This window comes from Dicentrarchus labrax, unplaced genomic scaffold (assembly GCF_905237075.1).
Source record: "Dicentrarchus labrax unplaced genomic scaffold, dlabrax2021, whole genome shotgun sequence".
Classification (NCBI taxonomy): Eukaryota; Metazoa; Chordata; class Actinopteri; family Moronidae; genus Dicentrarchus; species Dicentrarchus labrax.
The window spans coordinates 21931936-21954598 of record NW_026136707.1 but is presented as its reverse complement, the minus strand read 5'-3'; the positions used below and the strand labels follow the sequence as shown (position 1 = coordinate 21954598).

At 41.6% G+C, this 22663-nt stretch overlaps 2 protein-coding genes across 2 annotated transcripts in view; one reads left to right on the top strand and one right to left on the bottom strand.

The window, feature by feature from the left end:
• Nucleotides 1-4415: 4415 nt before the first annotated feature.
• prss35 (serine protease 35) lies at nucleotides 4416-10517 on the top strand. The gene is made up of 2 exons (XM_051406702.1): nucleotides 4416-4607; nucleotides 8024-10517. Exon 2 carries the CDS (start codon nucleotides 8043-8045, stop codon nucleotides 9315-9317), a length of 1275 nt encoding a protein of 424 aa, XP_051262662.1. The 5' UTR covers nucleotides 4416-4607; nucleotides 8024-8042; the 3' UTR covers nucleotides 9318-10517.
• Nucleotides 10518-10846: 329 nt separating this feature from the next.
• Nucleotides 10847-22663, bottom strand: part of snap91a (synaptosome associated protein 91a) — a 47149-nt gene continuing 35332 nt past the window's right edge. The window contains 14 exon segments of the mRNA XM_051406695.1: nucleotides 10847-13013; nucleotides 13349-13437; nucleotides 13625-13759; nucleotides 13958-14053; nucleotides 14339-14429; nucleotides 14951-14969; nucleotides 15069-15269; nucleotides 16861-17088; nucleotides 18345-18416; nucleotides 19841-19960; nucleotides 20313-20381; nucleotides 20673-20756; nucleotides 22012-22108; nucleotides 22110-22261. Coding sequence (XP_051262655.1) covers nucleotides 13357-13437; nucleotides 13625-13759; nucleotides 13958-14053; nucleotides 14339-14429; nucleotides 14951-14969; nucleotides 15069-15269; nucleotides 16861-17088; nucleotides 18345-18416; nucleotides 19841-19960; nucleotides 20313-20381; nucleotides 20673-20756; nucleotides 22012-22108; nucleotides 22110-22261 — 1445 coding nt within the window. The 3' untranslated portion in view covers nucleotides 10847-13013; nucleotides 13349-13356.

The following is a 22663-nucleotide window of genomic DNA, read 5'->3' as shown; positions in this document are numbered from 1 at the left end:
CAAATATCACTCACTGCTTTTCTATTTGGGCTGGGAGCATAAGCAATCTCTCTCTCTCTCTCTCTCTCTCTCTCTCTCTCTCTCTCTCTCTCTCTCTGCTGTTTCACCCCTCTTCTGTGACCTTTGACCTTAAACTTAACTGAAAACAGGAACATTTACTGTGTTTCTTTGTCTGCGTCTGTTAGGGTTGTGATAACAGTGGTTACAGTTTGTAATGGTGTCGGGATGATGAGTGACCTCTGAGAGGAGGGGAGCCAGTTGCCAAGGACGCAATGATAACAACAACACAACACGTTTCATTTTGTATGATCTGCTCACAAGAATGTGGCAAACAAAATCATTCCTGTATCCACAGTAGATGATTTGCACCTGACCGCCATGACTACCTCCAACAAGTTTTTTAGATTCAGGTTTAATATTTATTTAATATTTAATCTTAATCAATATTAAATTCACCAATTTACACAAACCTGAATGCATCTGTTCATTTCTTAACTTGCTAATTAGCTGTTGGAGCTGGTACAAAGTTTCACCTTCTCACTGTTGGATTATGCTGGCGATGTATTAAAGAGTCAACCACGATTGTTGACTGTTTAAGATATGTTTAACTACATAAAGTCAGGTGGACACTTTACACACTAAGCCTAATTCTAACCACAAATTGGTTGCTTCTCACTTTTTTTAGAATAGTGACAAATATCTGCCAGATGGGTTGTTGAGATTGAGGTGCAGTTTTAGGTGGTCACAACACCTGATTAATTGCCTGAGCGATCAACAATCTGGCTCTTTGACGATTGGTTGTATTTCTGGCATCAGAGCAGTTCTACGGGGGCATAAAAATATCTGTTACAAGCTGTAGTAAAAGCTTGTTTTAATATTACTGGAGTAGATTAGCATCTCTGCTTTGTTGCAGCTCAGTCTATTTCTCTTCTCATCCAAGATGTGAGACGCACTCACTGTCCGTGCTGCTGCATGGAGCACATCTGCATTTGTGTACAATTTGTGCCAGTGCTGGAAAATAGAGGTTATTTGACCAATGATATATTTGAGTTGGAAATAAGCAACACAACATTTGGCCGGCGCAAAATTGATGTTACACAACAGATAAATATCAGCCACTGATATCAGTGAATTTCATCTTATTATTTTTATTTTTTGCCAATAGGCTGGTGTCAGTTAACAAGGCAAATATAAGCCCAAACCGATGTTTGCCCAAAATAAAGGTGCATTCCTTGTATTTTACATTTTCTGGCTCTGTATTTTTCTTTTCTTTATAGTAGAACTGTAACTGTAAAAGTAACTCTGCTGTTTTTGTCAACATTGTTGAGAAGGTTCAGTGTGAACATCCATGTCGTGGATGGTCAATTACAGGTTGAAAAGTAAATTAAAACTTGTAGTGTGACTTAAGAGTACAAGACAAATAGAAACAGTTCCGGCCCAGCTTAAAGGTGGCCTGTTTTCTTGTAAGCAAACAAAAGTTCTGTAAACATTCTTTGTTCAGTGTCCTTCCTTCCATAAAACAAAGTGTTTTAAATCCTTCATTGTTTAAATTCATGAGCAGTGTACTTATTCACTGCACATTACCACCACCTGTGGATCCCTGGAATAGTCTAAAACCATTGAAAGACAGGTGGATCATGTGACCTGTGTGCACGTGCATCCTCATGCGCGTGCATGAGACAAATAAAACTGGGACCCATTCACAACAAACTGCTCTAAAAAGTTATTTTGTTCCACATAAGCTCAGGGTCTCTGAGGGGGCTTGTTTACTCAGTTCAGAATGGTTCCAGGCTGTCATACTCAGCTGTGGTGGTTGGTTGTGTTCATCCCACCTCTGCTCTTCCCGGTTTGTTGCCTAAATAATTTAGATATTGTGGCTTCAGTAATTTGACAAAGATGGCGGTGAGTGGTGAACCCAACTTAAGCTTCAAAAATCCCCTTCAGAAAGCAAAGGGGGGTGTCAGACAATTTTTTTCCACAGTCTGTGTGGCCTTGTGAATAACTTAATGTGCATGAGTATGAGTATGCAAAAGTCTTAGCATTGTGCATTAGTGCCAATAATCTAGCAGAGACCCCAGTCCCCACAGTATGTTTTCATTGACCAATGTGCTCCCAAAATGTAAGCGTGTTTCATTAACATGCTGAGAGTGAAGCAGGAATCAGGACCACACCCAGAGAGAGGAGGCAGGAGGGACAGAGAATGTACCTCTTCCTCTCACCCATACTCCTCAGGAACCATTAAGCTTTGTAGTTGTACGTGCACTGCACACACACGCGTGTGTGAGATCACCACCCACACGGATGAGCATCCGTCATGATCCTTAACATGCTGGTCAGGTGTGCAGGCCACCCACGTCTTCTCTCTCTCTCTCTCTCTCTCTCTCTCTCTCTCTCTCTCTCTCTCTCTCTCTCTCTCTCTCTCTGTCTGTCTGTCTGTCTCACACACACACACACACACACACACACACACACACACACACACACACACACACACAGAGTTCAGAAACAGGTGCAATTTTATAACTAGTTTGGTGAAATCAGTAGAGCAGGTGTGAAGCCTGCTGTAAGTCAGTGTGACTGACAGAATACGCAAAGAGCAGCTCCAATCTAAATGTCATCCCGTACTCCTCATTTCCTATTGAGCCAGATGTGTGATCATCACGCTCCCTCCCCCTCTCTCCCACTCTCTCCCTCATTACACACATATTTTCCGTGTCTTTTCTTGGCTCATTGAGACTTCGACTAGTCACCATGGCATTCTTCCTCTGTCGGCCAGAGGCCCCGGTTTGTTCCCGTTGTTCCTGACCTCACATAATGCAAAGAATAAACACAAAACTTATCTGAGTGGGTCATCACTGCTTACTTTGAAGAAAAGAAGATATTGTGCCCCACAGTTGCTGTGAGAAAGCCTTTCGATGATGATGTGCATGTATGTCCTGTGGGCAGTTATATGACCATGACACATACACAAGACTACAAGCAGTGGAAAGTATATTTACTCTTTTGAGCTACTCGTGCTGAACTTGATTATTTCCATTGTCTGTTAACGTAGGCATATGATCACTTTATTAAACAGTATTATGGTAATAGTATCCAACAGTATATAAAGTCCTCTTGCTGACATGTGAAGTAATATAATTCAGTACACTAGTTGTCAATAATATGACACTGAAAGGAGTCATTCTGCATAGGAGTACTTTAATTTCAAATACTTTCAGTATATTTATTTGATATTATTGATTGATCTGATAATATTTTAATTTAAAGTGGCGCTCCACTTATTTTGTTTCCACAGAGCACTACTGCATGTTAAAAAAGTTGTATAGAACCTTTTGTTCCTCCAGAGGGAGCTGTGTGAAGTCTGATAGATGTCCTCAAGTGATGTCACTTGAGTCAATGTCAGTTGGAGCTGAAGACTACAAGTTTGAGAACGAAATAAACCTGTTTGTGTGGAGTTAGCTCCTCATCTCTCTAGTTTGAGGCAAACCTAACGAGGCAGCTACATTAGTCGCTACTTGCATAACACACCAAATGGAGGCGGATGCGTCGTATTGTGGGTAATGTAGGGACAAGGTTTTCTTAATATAGAAAAATGTGTCAGATAAAAAAGATAATATTTCTGGTTCTGCTGCATCAGCTTGGATTATTTCATGTATTTTATAATGTGGCATCAGTATGGTAAAACCTTTCTACTGTTACGGTAAAAGGATGTTAGTACTATTGATTTTATGGTTAAAGTTTAAAACATTTATTCCATATTTTACCATATAAATACACAATTACCATCAAAAGAAACCGTCTGGCCGCAATACCATATAAATACTGTATTAAAAGCAATGAGATAGACTGTGGTTTTCTTAGCAATTTACAGTCTGTAATATAAAACAGCTACTTTATTCCATAAAAATCCCTTTAAAATGCAACATAAATGAAGGTGTTTTACTGTTAGAGAAACTGTATTAAGCCCATTTAGAGTCTTTTACTGTCACGGTTTGACAGTTTTTCACCGTAAAATCTACAGACACAAGCTGCAGCTACATCCCTGGTGTTTCCACTTCACTGGTCTTGCAGAATAAAGGCGCTGCAGATGTTGAGGCTCACACTGGCTCAGAATGGAAAGGCCTCAGAAACTATTGTAAAGAGCAGTGGAACTAATTCCTTTTACAGCCCACTCAGAGTCCCACTGACTGAGGCTGTCCTCCTGCTGCCTGGCACCAGCACACCTCCCGACTCAATACACCACTGACTTCACCCAGTTCAGCCTCTAGTTAGAACTTTTGGTCCGGTCCCACCCATATGTGAACAGCTTTTGTCACAAGTGAAAAAAAAATCCTTTTCTGATTTTTTCCCCCTTCCCCCTCCCTCCCCTCCTCCCTCCTTCCTCCCTCCCTCCTCAGCATCAAGTGCAGCCTGAGCGGAGCGTCCCGGCTGCGACTTTCTCTCAGCCTCTTTGAAGAAGCAATGAGGAGAAGGGAGCCGGCTGGTACCAGGACGTCTGGGATGCACTAACACCCGTTTGTTTTCTAGTGGGATCATATTTGTATATTTCTCGGGAAAACAAACAATACATTGCGGATTTGGCATATCCATCAATCGGATGCAAGCAGGTAGGAAGCCTTTGTCATTTTGGGCACTTATAAGGATCTCTTGATGCAACCATGGGGGGAAATATGGTCTTTATTTGCCTTATTTTTAATAGTTTATTTCATATCTCTATGTTTTCTTTTTTTTAATAGATTTCTTTCCGTTTGGATCGTTGCTTCTTTTCTTTTTATCGATGGATTTAATCGGATTTTGTAGCCTCAGTTATGCACAATATTCTTTATTTATGTCTATATTTTAGAAATATTTTTAATAATGCCTCTTATTATCTTCATTATTGTTATTATAAGTGACGTTATTAAATTAATCTGAAATATTTTAAATACAGTTTGCACTGGTTGCTTTACAAAAGATAGACACATTGTCCAGCTTATTTCCACACACAGTCGCGATGTGCAGATGTGTGGAGTTACAGATGTTTTTTCACCTTTAATCTGATATGTAGTTTAATGTGCTATTTATTTGCATTGCAGTTCTAATAATAATATGTTTTATATTTGGTGTTTTAGAATGAGAAAAGACATGGCTTAGCTTTTTTAGACATTTTTTTAAGATTTGATCCAAATGTGACAATGTCTTATTGTAAGCCACTGCCAGTGTCTGTCTGCGTGGTTGCTCTAAAGTAACACAGACACTCGGTGCTTGAGATGTAAGCTGCGAAAATAGGTCGAAATGAATCCAATAACCGCCTTTAATAAACTTGGTGTTGAACTAGACAATAGATGGTGACCAGTGCTTACTGAGCTGGAGATGGACACTTGCGCCATAGCGCCATCCTTTGGTCACTGTGTCTCCTGGGTGCTTCTTGCAGTTCCTGTGACTCCCTCCACTGACGGATGGAGAGGGCACAGCTTCTTGTTCAGCTGACTGCAGTGGAAAAAAGTTCAAATGAGCCCCTTCTACGACCAAGAGCCATCATGGCAGCATATCAGTTTCCACTCTATCCTGAATAATTGCAGGCTCTCTTCTAGATGTGTGTTATGTCTGGGTCTGGCGGTGGGAGTGTGAAGTTAAACAGAAACTAAGGGTCATTTCTGTATTCTCATTTATGGAGACTGTTTTACAGCTCTTGTGGGCTTGTATTTTATTATCGTCTGTTTCGGGGCTGGTTAGATGTTGGCCACTTGGTGTGTTTTATTGGACACTGTGTGGTAAATTTAAGCCAAACAGTCTCCTTTGCAGCTGGACTCAGCTGGATGACAATGCACTTAATGGAATTTGTAGTTTTAGCTAAAAGAGGGGATTTGGGCAGGATCTCTGCGATGGATGGTGAAGCACTGACACGGTCCACAGGTGATGCTGGACATTCTCCCTCCCAGCCGAGTCTCCTGGGAGTTTTGCCAATGCAAGCATGGTCTCATTTTCACGCTGCACTAACATCTAATTGAAAGGGAATGTGTGTCTGTGGACCCCCTGGTTAATCTTGGCTGTCCCCCTAAAGGTTTGTCCTCCAGCTGGATGCCCCAGATGTCTGCATGTCTGTAAAAACACCATTTAAACCCCTCAAACAGCCAGAATGAATGCAATCACTGTGGCTTTTCACTCTGGACTTCTGTTTGAAATTAACTGTTGGATTTGCGCTCCTCAATGAACGCCATCCAAATGATTTTCTCTCTTTGTGTTTGGAATGGCCTGAGTGACTTCATCACCACAGCCCTGCTGACAAAATGCAGCACCCCTCTGTATTTAAGTGATGGTCTGCTGAATCTATTAAAACATACCCAAATTGTAATTTTCTTTATAGGGTTATCAGGATTATTGGCAGCATCACACTCATACAGTAGAAGCATGAACCAGCAGGCTGTCTGCAGCCTGCGTGGACTCTCTGTTTGATGTCATTTGTATGCATGGACAAGGACTGGAGTGGAGCTAAGGAAACCAGATATGGTCATTACTGAAGGAGAAGGTTAACCATTGTGGCAAACCTCCAAGCCACTGTCTCAGCCCATTCAGAGGATCAGGGTTCAACCTCCCCCCCTCGCTGGCCACAGCCTCCAGTAAGACTCAGAGGACATAAATCTCAACTTAACCACACAGCTAATGTATCAGCTCTAGAGAAATGTTTTAAGATCTCAAGAGGAGGCTCTTTAAAAAACCGTATTGTCCTGAGTGTGTTGTGCTGCCACAGACTGCTGAGCTGCCTGTGTGATAGACAGGAGCTCTGGGTACCTTGAATGTCTCTAATATTCTGGGCCACACTGCCTCCCTGTGGCCATGAGTGGACCTGTGTTCATTTTTGTAGACCTGGAGGCGTCAACAGTGTATATAAGACCTTCTCAGTTTAGAGAAATCTGAGTTTTCCCACATGTTGGATGTTCCTAAAGCTGATTAAGGATTTCAAACACAATCATTTGTCTGCAGTGCAGTACTGTATGTCCTCTGCCTTACTGAGCAGATGTGATTAGTAGCTACTTAAGCAAGTATCACAAAATCATCAGTGTCACAAACTAAATCAGTAGCTTTTTGTAATTACGATGTAAAAACTGTTGCAGATAGACGTGGAGCTAATAACCTTCTATTTTACAGAAACAGAAAGAAACTGTTTAAACAAGCAACATGCTGAACTTACCCCGAGACTAAAGTGACTCAGTAATTATGAAAGGTGGGGCAGTCACATGCTAATGTGTTGAAATGGTGATGTGATTGCTTAGCTTAAATAAACATGGCAGCCATGCAAGCAGCTCTGTGAGGTTGTACTTTGGCACAGCACATCAGCTAACAATGCTGACATGCAGGTATAATGTTTATTATTTTCACTATGTTAGTTTAACATTTTAGCATGCTAACACAAAGTACAGTTGCTGCGGATGAGATTGTCATTAGTTTTGCAGGTATTCGGTCATATGCCAGAGTAGTGGACATAATATTGGACAGGGCCATGAATGCTATGACATTTCATGGCAATCCATCCAATAGTGGAACATTTCACTCAAAACCACAAATGTCAGCCTCATTGTGGTGCTGGAGGAAATGTCACCAAAATTACTAGGTTTCATTTTCTGGGAGGCATGGATGTCTGTACCAAATGCTGTGGAAATTCATCTAGACGTGGAGATATTTCACTGGATTAGTGAAAGCTTTGACCTACTGGTGGCACTAGAGAAAAAGTCATGGGTTCACCTAGCTATAAGTAATTAAGATTCAGCTTAATTCAGGGGGCACCTGTATACCTGTATTAAATGTCATAGCAGTCCATCCAATAGACGTCTCAGTAAAAATGAAAATGTAAACCACATGTAGATGGTTTAAGGAAAAGTCAGGTGAATGACAATAGTATGGTAGATCGACTGACCAACTGACTCTGCCATCCCTAGAGTCACACATAGCTGTAAAGTTACAGTACATATTCAGCAACTATAGATCTTTGCATCATTCCACATCTATCATAAAGTTTCACTGAGTCTATCTCTTTACATTTCAGAGCCAGGCCCAACTTAACAATGGGCCCCATACCCCTGTGTGTCCTGCTCCCGGTCACAGTGCTGGCTGTGGTGGTGGCTGTTGCTGCTGAGGAGAACGCAGTCGACGATGAGTATACCTGGCCGCAATGGAAGGTGCCTCTGGTAAGAAAAAGGCGCACTGTGCCTCTCAGCAGCCCAAACTTCTCAGCCCGTCCTCAGCCGGAGCTGAGTGGGACCTGTGGGATTGAGTGTCAGCGTCGCCTCCCCGCCAGTTCTCTGGATGACCTGGAGCAGTTCCTGTCCTATGAGACGGTTTATGAGAATGGTACACGCACGTACACTTCAGTGTCTGTGCAGGGCCTCAACGAGGTGAATGCCTGGTCCAGAAACATCTCGTCTAGCTCCCGCCACAAGCGAGAGGTGTACGGCACAGATACTCGCTTCACCATCTCTGATAAGCAGTTTTCCACCAAATATCCCTTCTCCACCTCTGTGAAGATCTCCACAGGATGCTCTGGGGTTCTTGTGTCACCTAAACATGTCCTGACCGCTGCCCACTGTATCCATGACGGGAAGGATTATCTAGATGGGGTGCAGAAGCTGCGTGTTGGTATTCTGAAAGAAAAGTCCAGACGAGGGAAAGGAGGCAAAGGGAGAGGAGGGAGAGGAAAGGGCAAAAGGAGAAAGGGAGACAAAGATAAAGAGGAAGTGCAGGAAAAGGAAGAGAATGATGGGAAAGGGGACCGTAAAGGAAAAGGAAAAGGTAGAAAGAGCCGGAGTCGGCGAAGTGTGGAATCAGAGAAACCTTCGTTTAGGTGGACCAGGGTCAAGCAGACCCAGGTGCCTAAGGGCTGGTTCAAAGGTGTGTCTGATGGACTGGCTGCGGATTATGACTATGCTGTTCTGGAGCTGAAGAAAGCCCCAAAAGTCAAGCACATGGATCTGGGTGTTATCCCCTCACTCAAGAAGCTCCCTGCCGGAAGGATCCACTTCTCTGGCTTTGATGATGACCGGCCTGGCAACCTGGTGTACCGGTTCTGCTCCGTCTCTGAGGAGTCCAATGATTTGTTGTACCAATACTGCGATGCCAAACCTGGTTCCAGTGGCTCTGGGGTCTACATTCGCCTGAAAGAGCCAGGCAAGAAGAAGTGGAAGAGGAAGATCATTGGGGTTTTCTCCGGTCACCAGTGGGTGGATGTAAACGGGGACGGGACGCAGCAGGATTACAACGTGGCGGTGAGGATAACACCTCTCAAATATGCCCAGATCTGCTACTGGGTCCACGGGGACTCGAGTGAGTGCCAGGTAGCCTAAGACAACACAGGATCCTCCATTAACCACCACCCCCTTCCATTCCCACCTCTATTCAAGGGAAACCATACCTACTACCCTCACCCTTCTGTCATTCCCAACCAGGGGCCCAACTACTGCCTCTAGTCCTTCTGCCTCCCTGTTACCTCCTCTGCCTCCCAGTGACTTCTGCTACACTGATCTCCATACACACACATACACCCACACACACTCAACCCACAAACAGCCATACAGACTCGGTGTTGACAACAGGAACTCGTCAGCGCATCCAGAGAACTGTGGCTCGTCAGCTTTTCTAATTTATTTGCTAAAAAAAAACAACTGAGAAAAAAATATGTATTGTTTTTATTTACAGATCGTTCTGATCTGAGTTTTGCTTTTTTATTTTATTTTTTTCAAAGATTTGACCTTTTTAGATATAATGTTGGAAAACGTGTTTATTCAGATATTTGGGAGCAAAGTCCTGGTACATTGGCCTTATATTCCAATCAGGCTTTGTATGGAGAGACTTGCATTGTTCTCCACCACTGTAAAGAAGAGTGCGTGCATTGGCTTTGACAAAAGACCCAGGAGAAATTAATGTAACTTGTTTCACAAATGAACTATATAGAGATATTGAGATAACTGTTTTTATAAACATTTTAATTGAACAAGCTGGTGTTTTGCATTGTGTATATCTAGAACTTGTTTTTTTTTTTTTACAACTACCTTTTTAAAAAAAGACTATTTTTCTGTCTGAATAGAGAAAGGGTCCTTAAGGATCCTGGATAGAAGATTTTTCTGACTTGTGAGTCTCACCATCTTTTCTCTGTTCTTGCAACACAGTGAAATGTGGTTTCACTGTTGTGCACATAATTATATCGGTGCTTATCCAGAAGACATGGTGCTAATTTATGGAATTGTAAACTTTTTGGGGAGGAGTGGGGGGGGGGGGCTCAGAATATATTTTGATAGCCTAGTACTGTAACTATGTCTTTAATGTGAGGCTACATATTTGGGTTGGGTTAAGATGGGACTGAACCATTTAACAATTTACTTGAGCTGTTAAAATGCGACAAAAGCAATATTGTTATATAATAACAAATTTTAATCTGGGATGTGATATTTTTTACTTTTATTGTTGTTTATGTTCCTTTTGAATACCAAATACCTAAAATGAATGATGCCGATTGAAGACTACCAACCATTAAACCAAGATTACTACTTGTGTGTGTGTGTTTGTGACAATGATCCCAATCTACGGTTCACTGGTTTGTGGATAACAATTGTTACGAGACCACTACCAATAACAGTTACTGTACTATTTAATTAATTGTTTAACTCAACTAACTCAACAACGAATGACATGCGATGCATCTGGCGCTTTTGGAGCCTCTGAAGGTCTGGGGCCCAGGATGTTTGCAAGTTTGATAATCTGGCCTTGGTGCACAGTCTGTTACTTACTGTTGATTTGGTGGGACATAAATTCATGAAATACTCCTTCAAACAGACATTTTAATAATATTTGTGATATGAAAGAAAAGAAAGGGCAGTTCAATCCATCATTGAATTTATTGCACCTCAAAGGGCTTACATGCACTGGGGAGGGTCATCAAAAAATAAAATAAATTTACAACTAAACAAAAATACCATTTTAATAATTCTGTCATGAAAAATGTTAATAATCTTCCATTATTTTCTCTGAATCACATCAGGTTCTCACAACCAATTGCTTATTCAGTCCACTGAAATGACAACATACAGAGTAAGCTTCACATCAGTCTGGTTTACAGCACAGGACTGGGACCTCTGGTACATAAAGCTCTTCAAATGCAAATCAACATATTGATTCCATTGTAAGTCTGCAGGGTCAGAGGAGCTTTATGTTAAGATGCTTTTGGGAAACAAGATCATGGCTAGACGGACAGTGGCCTCCTGTGGATTTCCACGCTGTACACATGACTCCCATGTGGCCACTTACAATATGTACTGTTCAATTGACAATGTGCCAAAGGTCAGCAATAATCAAATGAACAATTTGAACAAAAATTATGTTCGGACAACAATCAAATGTGAATTTATTGTCAAATCTAAGTGTTTTCACTTTTAGGTAATTTGCTGTAACATTGTCAAAGCAGCAGTGCAGACATACACACTGTCACTTTGTCCAACAGCACTGGGTGCAACAGGTAACATGGAACTTAAAGGTACCCTGTGGAGTTTTTTACCACTAGTAGCACAATGAAGCTGTTTTTTTGATGAGCAGGCCCATGTTTTGTTTGTAAACAATGTAGGTGCGAAAGTTTTTTCGTCTTTTCAAGTGTTTTTTAAGAGAAAGTAAATGGATTCCACACATTTTTTGGGCCTCAAGGATACACACAAAGCTTTATTTTGGGAGAAACAATGAATGTAAACAGATTTCTTTTGTTTTTTGAAAAAAAAAATAAAAACTCAACAGGGTTCCTTTAATATGTTCCTGATTGGTTCTGACTTTTGCAATGGCATTTTTAAGTCACAGCTAAAATAGAGCAAAGTCCTCTTTGCTCTCCATTTCAAACCACAAGTTAACATGACTTAATTTTGTTTCAATTTGATCTGTCTGAACATAGAGTTTGGTATGGCAATGGAATAACTTACTCTGAGTACAAAAATAACCATACTGACCAGGTCATAGTTATAATTAAAGCACAGGCAACAGACATATCCACATAGGTAGTGCCAAGACTGCAGGTGGACACTTGTACAGTTATATTGAGGGACAGTTTAAGTTAACCTCTGAGGTGAATAACTAAAGCATTTTATCTGGAAGTAAGTTGTAAGATATGTTCTTTAATAGCAATGCCAGGAAATGTGGACAGCAGTCTGGAGGATTATTCTAAAATAAACAGAACATAAAAATAACATGGACAAAAGACAAAAGAAACATAGAAAAATGAGCCACGAGTAAAAAAAGAAACAAACAAAAAGAATCACTTCCTGGTCTGGTATGATTCAGAAGCCCATAGAAGTTGTTCCTTAATATACAGTATATTAATCATATAGCAGTATTCATATTTGTTTCCAAATACTTTCAAAAGATGACGGGAAATAGAAGGATACTCACACGACTTCTTACAATTTCATGTCAGATTCACATTTATATTTCTCTTCAACAGACATACAGAATATAGACGTAATCCTCACCAGAGAAATCTATGTACATCAAAGAGGACCCCTGTAAACAACACACAACATGTTTCTCCGAAAATCTACCGGGGCTTCGTTAACCACTCCCATCCAATCAGAGAGGGACAAAGAAGAGCTCCTCCCCCTTCACAAGGAGGCGGGGACACATATGGGGCAGTGGGTGGAGCTTAGGACACCAAAGCACATCCATCATTCAACTCAACACAAGAAAGAAATCTAAACACGTACGCCTTCACTTTCTCTCACTTACTTTTGTGGACTTTTTTTGTCAGGGTTTTGAGTGATTTTGTTTAGACAAAAGATTAGTACATCTACATAAGCACACTTTTTTTTTCTCATATATATATAATCCGCTATGGTTCACTTTCACAGTTTGTGCTACGACATCACACAGGAGAAGGGTGGGGTGTTGATGGGCGGGGTGGAGAAAAAGAGGCTCTTAGAAGGTTGAGTAGCTGAACATCGCTGGCATCCTGAGATGTTGACAGACACCAGGTTAAAGGTGAGAGGGCCCTGCTCCAGAGAAGAAAGCAGCTAGAAGACAGGAAGCAGAGAACATTTCAACATAAGAGTTGTGTAGTTCTTTGTTGTTTTTGATTAAAAAAGAGGTTCAAGCACTCCACACACAGTCAAAATGGTCCCCTAAATTGCAGTGATGAGTAGCTATGATCCAGTGAAATCTGAATAATTTTGAGACTATTCATTTTCAATATGCCACTGAAATGTGTTTAATAAGGAAGAAAGTTGGAACAGCAACCCAACAAAGATTTCATTTAAAACAGAACATTCAGAAGTAGGGAGGTCATACTTATTCACAGTCTTTTAGCACTAAAAAACACTCCACACATACTATTTGTATGAGCTCCCACCTAGAGCGTTATAAGAAGTCCTTGAGGTCGAGTTCTGCCAGAGGGTCCTTGGGCTTTTTGGGGCTCTGGTTTGCAAGTCCTGGAGAAAGCTGAGGAAATAGGAAAAACACAACTTCATGTATTGACCAGATACGAAGTGGTGGGGAAAGCATTTTGTGACAATATAATGAATGTTCTTGACATAAAATGATATACTGATGTATAAAAGTATAACTTGTGTGTGTAGACAAATGGCCTTATTGGTCACTGAGGGCTTTACTATGTGTGCTTTGTTACCGGTGCTCCAAGTGCAGCGGCTCCGGGTGCAGCTCCAGCCACCCCAGTGAAGGGAGGTCTCATCATGGGCTGTCCCATCATAGGCTGCCCCATCATGGGTTGCATCATGGGAGCTCCAGGTCCTCCTGCAGGAGGCTGGCAAGACAGGGACAACACAACAGATTGGGATTTCAGAAAGCTACGCAGATTAATCATCATTTACCTTTGAGATGAGCTGGACATTATATATTTGTAATCTACATACATGCAGTTATGAGTTGTAGATTCAAAAGCCGAAAGGCTCACAGTAAAACTATAGAGAATTCATTTCACAGTGAATAAAATAGAACTCACCATGCCAAAGCCAGGCTGTGCACTCATTGGTGGCACCATTGCTGCACCAGGTGGAGCGGCTCCTGGTGCCCCAGGAGCTCCAGGGGCCGCACCAGCCTAGAGAGACACGAACAAGAGGGTACATCAGCAAAACCTGTATGTGCTTAAAATATCAGCTACAAAGCCACAGCTTGTGGGAACTGCAACATTCACATGATTGCACCACAGTTTCAAAAATGAATGAACAATAACAAATTTAAGCTTTTTTCAGCTTTGTTGTTTGTGATGTTTAGAGAAAGGAAAATGTATGAGTCTGTGGCAGTAGGTACAGCTCTAAGCTCAGCAAAAAACTGCTTTTTGATGAAGCGTGATATCATGGTGTGCTATTCATGCTGTTCTTACCATGGGGGCTCCTGGTGTACCCCAGCTTGTGGGAGCTACCTTTGGCATCCAGTTGGCACCTCCTGTCAGCTTCTTCTCACTCTGTGGGTCCCTAAAGGAGATCACAGGATACACCTCAGTCTACTGTGCAGTTTGTCCCATTTTACTGCTAATACTTGGAGTGGTGACTACAGAAAGTAAGTTGTAGGTTAACAGATGGGACATGCAGTGACCGCACACAAAAGGACACAGGTTTCCTACACTCATTTATCCAATTCAGTTTCATTTCCCAAAAGAAAACAGGCCTTTTTTGCAGTTTATAAACCTTCCTCAGACATAAAAAAAAAAAAGAGAAAATAAATTTAGTAGATGGATAGATAATCTGTCTTCAGTCTTTTTTGTAAAAAATTGTAAAAAATGAATTGTATCAAATCTTGAGTTAAGTGTATTGTTACATCCCTACTAGAGACCTTTATCAGCCTTGAGAGTGTTGTGGCTCTTTATATCATAAAATTAAATAATCTAAAGACTTTAGAATCTTTCTGTTGTTTGCAAAGACTCTGCATACATGTGTAAGCCGACACATGCAGCATCATGCATTTATAGAACTCACATTTGTAAACATGCACTTACTTTTTCTTTACTCCAAGGTCTGAGTAGGGGAAAGGAAGAAGAACGAGTTAAACTTCCATTCAAGTATTTATTATAACCAGAAATGACTGAGCTCCAGATAAGAAAATCTGCAGTCTACCTCCAATCAAGTTGGCCAGTGAGGAGTCCAGGTCTCCTCCGATGGTTTTGCCAGGAGGTGGGGTGGCGGGGGGAGCGGCTGCAATGCCTCCCGCTGCGACAGGAGTCCCCATGCTTCCTGCTGTGCTTCCAGCAGTGCTGCCACCAGTGCTCTGGGGAGTTACGGCGGGCATCAGCAAATCACCTAATCCAATCCCCAACACTTGGGGAGAGGGTGGGACATCAGAGAAACAACACGGATTACTAACCTGCAAATTCCTAATCTAGCTACAACACAGGCAGATGGCAGATGTGAGACCAGACGGTACGGTGAAGGGGACAACCCAGCTGTGACAACATCAGTAGTCAGCTGTGCATCGCATGCACAATGTAGGACTGTACCGTAAATGTATTTGAGCATTCAGGGACTGCACTGGCTTGGCTAGCTGCTCAGACAGTTTACTTAGTGACATCTCAGGAACACTGGTTGATTTTGGAATAAAGCACTGGTTCTGAACCAGGTGTCATCAGGGCCAAAGAGTTTACAGGTTTTCATTCCAACTAACCACTACACAAGCACTGTGTTGTTGAATGTTGGCTGAGGGTGTATTCACTAAGGCAGTGGACCCCAACCTTTTTTTGTCTGATGTACCACCACAGCCCAGATGAACTTACTGCCGTACCCGTACTGGTGATGAAGTAACCCTTCATCAGCACCACCTTCCATGTTCCAAATGTGTTAGACACTGGATATTACTTAACCCTATTAATTAAAACAATAGCGTTATAATACAGTTCAACTGTTTGTTAACAACTGCATAAGTAACCGCTGGTGTATAGGTAGGTTTGGTTGGGAACAGCAGCACTAAGAGATAATGAACAAATGATTCATTTTGATTATTTTAGAGGCTTCACAAGGTGAAAGGTCAGAAACAAGTCAATATTTGATGTTTCTGACCTCTAACCAAAGAGTAATGGTTTTCACTACAATGTGATGCTGTTTAATGGGCCACTTAGGAAAATATATCATTGAAATATGTTGCTGTAGCGCTGTAGAATTGGAATGAAGCCCTGAGACTCTACTGCAGACTCGGGCCTCGATGGCATATGATTACTTTAAGAGCCACTGCTCTAAAAGACAAAAGGCAAATAAAGATGCATTGTACAAACAACAATACAGTAAGGCTTGTCTCATGCAGGAGACAATCAGGGGTCCTATTGCAACATGCAAAGACGCAGAAAGGGAGACTTGTCCAAACTGCAATGCACAGCAAGGTTGAACTCACCAATTACAGATTAGAAGAAGCAAGCAATGAGCCAGCAGAGTGGAAGGAGTGTGGATAGGGGTGAAGAGGAAAATAAAAATGGAGCAGAAGAAAAAGTGTAGCAAAAAGAAAGAAAAAATAAAGATTTTGCAGGGGGGGGGGTGAGCAGAAGGTGGAGAAAGCACAGCATTTGTGAGAGTGTGAGAAGTACAAGAGAACAGATCGAGAGAAAAGAATCATTGCAAGAGAGGCAGCAGTGCTGAGGAGTTAAGCGGTCAGCAGCAATAAGAAGGACAGTGACAGCAGCACATGTCAGTGTGTCATTCATGCAGTAGTCAAGCTCCCAGCAGGAAGAGAAAACTAGGTCATGGTTAAGGTAGCTCAGTTTTAATGACTCAGAGCACATTAAATGACATCAAGCAGAAGACCTTTAAAATAGCTTTTGAAATCTAATATTTCACATTTCACAAGGCATGACAATGAAACAGAGTACTGAAATGAAACAAAAATGGAAAATAAATCTTTTACAAGATATTATGAGCCACTTACTTGAAGTATCGAAGCCACCAGAGGGCGCCGGTGTGGTGGTTGCTGGTTCTGGTGCAGCTGGTACTATTGGTACTACTGCCACTACAGCAGGTACAGGTGGTGTTGGAGAGGTAAGGGAGCCCAGAGCGTCAAAGCCCGACTCCAGGAGGTCGTTCTGCACCAGGGCAGGAGCCAAGGCTGGAGCCAGAGCTGGGACAGCAGTGGGAGCCAGCGTGGGGGACATCAGGCCTGCGGGGGATTACAGACAGGACTGTAACTGTGACATCATATGTGGTACTGTTGTCAGTCACCCTAACTCCATTACAAAAGCACATTGGATATGATCACTGGATGTGACATTTGTCAGTGGGGAAAGTCAATCAGTGCAGTAGCAGTACAGTGCTGAGAATTAAAATATCATTTAGCATATTACTCAACCAGTTACATCACGATGTTATTTAAAATAATGTGTGAAAAATATGGTATGTATTACAGTATCTGAGTGGGACATGTCACAGTAAAGTGCATCAAGACAAGAAAATGAATGTAAAATCTATGAGAACAATACTAGACTATAAAGGCTTGTGACCCCTTATATAAAAGGAACGTTGTCATGTTTCAGATGTTTTTGAGTTGTCAGCAGTTCAACCAAAGAGTGATTTTACGTTATCCAAGTTATCCAATCTATCCCAAAAAGTAAAGAATAAAGAAAGAATAAATTTAAATTTCTGTAGTAGAACTTAGTTTTTATCCTTTCCTACCACAATAGGCCTCTCTCAACAGATTTATCTTGTGACCTTATATAAAGTATTTAAAACTAGCTCCACCTCCACCAGCTGCAACAATAAAATACTGCTTATGCACTAATGCATCAGTCTTAACAATCTGATAATATCTTACACACAAAAGCTTACTGTACAATACATCCAGGGTTTCAATGCAATGTAAAACTGCAAGGTGATACTGAAGCTTCATAGAGTGCTTGCATGTATGAGTCATTATTACTAATGGGTTGGGTGCACATGAGGTTCTGCATTCAAATTTAGCATACTGAAAGTATATTCACAACAGCTACCATGCAAGCAGAATCTGTCTGCATGCATTCTGTATGTTGAGTGTGTTGACAATTTTCTATTTGTTAGTGTACAAAGGTCAACAAAAAGGTCATAACAAAGACAACTGTGTTCTTATGCATGAAATAATGGCCATAAAACAGTGACAGAAATGAGATGGGCAAGAAATTGGCAATGACATCACTAGGAGGACATTTTCAAATGAGTCCAAAGCTAATTTGGAACTGCTGTGTAATATCATTTAACCAGTCCTGCCAAGTCTGTGTCATTATTAATTTGATAAATGCATCTCCATCATTACTGCATAATTTCTTAATCAGCAAAAACCTCTTTGCCGACATCTTATCAAAATTTGCTGGTCCTTTGACTTGAACCATTATTTATACAAAAATCACTTCAGCATAAACAAAAAAAGGAGGAGAGGAGTCTCACCTCCCAACAGGTCGTCTCCGGGCCCTCCAGGAGCAACACTCTGTGTCTCCTCCACAGGACTGCCGAAGGAGTCTGCAGGGCCGTCCATTTATCCACAATGCAGCATGGAGGGCAGAAAGGGGTGAGAGGTCAGCCCTGGACCACACATGGGGACACAGTGGGGAGTAGGAGACAAGATTATCTTCGTAAAGCAAAAAAAAAAGCAAAAAAAAAAGTCCAATGACATTAAGGAAAAAGAAATGTTAGAGTGGATAGAGAAAGATTTTCAGCCATGATGGAACCTTTTCTGTCATTCCTTTTAGGAAGAATATTAACCTCAATATATACATTGTATGCTCAGTTCTATTTTCATAACATAACTGCAAGAATCTGAGACCATTTCATTTCCACATGTTGCTATATTTCTCCTGGAAGTGGAAGTGGAGGAGTGATACACAGCAACGAGACAAAGCGTCTACAGCTACGCTAGTAGCTCTGTGAGGCTGTGAGGTTTAGCATTTTAGCCAGCTGAGACTGATGGGAATGTTATCAGTTTTGTAAACAGCTGAAATAATGTCACATGGTGCTGTGGAGATGTGATTTACTATGTTGCAATGATTGTATTTCTCACAAAACTACCTGTAATACTGTGGTTTTATTGGTTAAATTATAAATGTATTGCATGCATAAACTGGTTTAGCAAGAAAATCACATTGAAAAATATTGTGAATCTTGCATAGGCATCATAATGCAACAGCCACCTCTCATACATTTTTAATGAAGAAATCAATCTATCCTTATATTCCGTCCAACAATATTGCTGAAATTAAATGGAATATCGACAATGCTTGTATCCATTCCCATCTTTCTCAATGAGTAAAAGTGGAAAGAAGTTTTCCTCTGTCTATGGGACTGAATATCTGTAGCAAATTTCACTGTGATTCAAGAGCAAGATGTCAGCCTGATTCAAGGATTCATCTCCTGGGAATCATGAATGTCTCCAATATTTTTTATGCCAATCCATTCTGGGCTGGACCAACAGATGGATATCTTAACATACCTTTAGCCACGTCATGCTGAATTCCTCAAGTAAGGTGAACACCTCCTGTTTTTACTCCAGTAGGCTAAAATTTCAGCACTACAGAAAATTGACTTTAAAATAAAACTTCCCTTCGAGACAGAGACACACACAAGCACACGATGTAATAATTACTTCGGGAATATCACTGGTGGCTACTGCCAGCTACTGTCTGTTCTATATCTATGATCTGTCTGCAGTCTAATCCAAAAAACTCATTTTGCACTAACTCCTACAGTCTATCATCACATCTACACAATATCAACCTCTTTGCTACAAACACTCACTCATGAACTTACTGTAACAACTGATGATAAAAAAAACCCAGACGAAAGAAAAGTAAAATTATAAAATGTACTACTAAAGTTGAAATTTAACAATTTACATGCAGCATATGTTGTTGTAAAGAGATGTGTATGTGTGTTCTGAGGTACAGTACCCAGCAGGTCAATGACAGGTGCCGGCTCTGCTGCTTTGGGTGGAGAGGAGACCTCTGGGACGGGAGCTGCAGCAGGAGCAGCAACAGGAGCAGCAACAGGAGCTGGAGATGTGAAGGAATCTGAACAGAGAAAGAAGGAGGAGATTAAATTACTCTCAAATGTAAATGACTACATTCATCAGTGAAAGCTTCATTTCCACAGGGAGAATGCATTGCTCAAACACTGTTATTCTGCCTGTTCTAAAAGGCTAGCAGACATGCAGAGAAAAAGCAGGAGCAGAAAGCAGGCACCCCTGCATCTTAACTGTGTATCCACATCCTTGAAGCGTGCACCATTTAGATGTACAGGACTGGTGTGCATATGCATGCAGACACCCGCACCATGAAAAAACCTCCATGAGGCTGGTTGCACTCTTCACGAAAAAAGGAAGGGAAAACAGTGATGCAGTAAGGATGAAGCAGCTTAACTCACCGGTCACGATGTCTCCAGTCGGAACCGGCTCGGGCAAAGGTGAGGGCCCGCGTGAAACAGCAGGAAGGTCTAATTTACCAACGCAAGCGAGAGGCAGAACACGAGAAAGAAGAAAACCGTGGAGGTCGGGAAGCAAAGAAAAGTATTAGCGTGGCAGGTAGAAAGACAGTGTAGATAGAAAGCAGCCACAAGGACAATCCAAGACTTGACGAGTGGGTTACATGCACAGTTCTCATACCACTATGGGGACAAACCAAGACGTGTTGGGAAAAAAAAACAGTTGACAGAGGAGTGGAGGTATGGAAACCAGAAGAGATGAAGAGGTTCCACACATAGAGAAATGGATATCAACTCCTGTACCTGCACCAAAAAGGTCTACGCTAGGAGTGGTAGCAGCTTTGGATTCTGTGGTAGGGCTTTGCTCAGGCATAGAATCAAACATATCTAAGAACAAGGACACACAATCATATGTACATTCAGATTTCAAGTCCAGTGCATACAATGATGAGTTAAGAAGAGAGATGAGGAAAAGCAGAGAGAGCAGACATTTTGATTATCAAACAGGTAAGCTGCTGTGTATCTGTTCAGTGCAATGCAAAATGAAACAGTGCAAAAGTTAAAAGGGTATATTGCCAAATTTCAGCATGATGGCATATTATCTAAGCATTTTTAATATATATCCAGAAATGATTGTAGACATGGTTAACCAAAGAAGTCAACCAATGTTGGTGCAAGATGAAATTTTTTGAAATAAAATATGATTATCTGTACGCAATGTTGCGCCAATCAATCCAGTAGATGTCAAGATATTTCACAATATAAATGAATAAAATTTGACCTGCTGGTGGCGCCAGAGGAAAAATCAGTGGACCACTACAGTCTGTGGGATTCATCCTCTGGGACCATGAATGTCCATAGAAATTTCATGGCAGCAGTTAGCTGTTTCTTATGCATAATTACGCATAGCTGTTTTCCAGATCATAGGAATAGCCTATGCTCACTCATTATGCTCACTTATTCTGTGCAAGATCAAAGGGGGCTGGATCCCGTCCCAGCTCACATTGGGCAGCTTTATATGGACACCTAGGAGTCACCTATTCACCTAACGTCTCGACTGAGGGACCAAACTGGAGCACTCGAGGGAAACCCATAGCATATACGAATTCTGACATTGAGCAATATTCCCTTTTAACTTAAGTGCATACGCTACAATAAGGCATTCTCAGCTGTCAGAATAAAACATTGGTCACAAGCAGGAGAAGAAAACAGTTTTCTTCCCTCTAAATGTTGACAGTCTGTTTGTTAGTATTAGTATTAACAATCAAAACAAGTTGAGCCACCTCTGTTATTAAGTAAATTTACAAATAGATTCTGGTCCCCAAACAATAGATAATAATCAATTAACTTTTAAAAAAGCATACACAATTGACTTTATTGATTTTTTTATATTTCAATTGTGCAGAGGAGGTCAAGATGCTTGATTAACGGGATTAAATGATCTGTATCTGAAGGAAAGGCACCATGGAAAATAGAAAAACAAATCTGAAATGTAGGGACTGGGCAGGTTATTATCATTGTCACTACTGTCATCATCATCACTAGCAAGAGCAGCATCATCATGATCAAATCCTATATCATCATCATTGTCATAATGCAGGGCAATGCAGTGAGACGCATAATGAGAGCGAGAGGACTTTACCACCAAAGATATCTAGAGTCGGAGCGGCTGCAGACTCTGTGGTGGTGGTGTCGGTGGTGGTTGTGGTGGTAGTGGTGGTGGTGGAAGAAGGGGTGGGGGGCAGCGGGGGCAGCGATGGGGACGACGATGGTCGGCGCCTCACTAGAGGTGGGAGGGGTGATGGTGGTGGACACCGTGTCGGTGGGCCTCATAGCGAACAGGTCCAGCTCTGGAGCAATGTCCGCACTCCCCTCCGTCGTAGCGAAGGGGTCTTCAGGAAAAGCAGCAGGGAGGTGGTGTTAAAGGGTTAGGGGGGGTTATGATTAGAGAAGAAGGGAAGGGGTTGGATGGGGAAGGGGAAGGGGAAGGGGAAGGGGGGGTTGAGGGTTTGTTAAAGAAACAAACACTGTAAAAAGCATATTTAAGAGGCAAGATACCTCTGAAGCTCCAAATCAGGAGTAGGTACAAAGAAAGTAAACCAAGCACACGGTCACTCATTGACTGCATCCACAGGTTACAACAGACAGTGGGGAAGAATTCTTTACTTAATAACAACTGACTACAGTTGGGAGTGTAGAACAATATTTGGTTAACTTTCGAAATTGGTCTTTTATCCATGTGTCCCTTAACCTTGCGAGGCAGTTGGACTTGCAAGATCACGAGATCACACGAG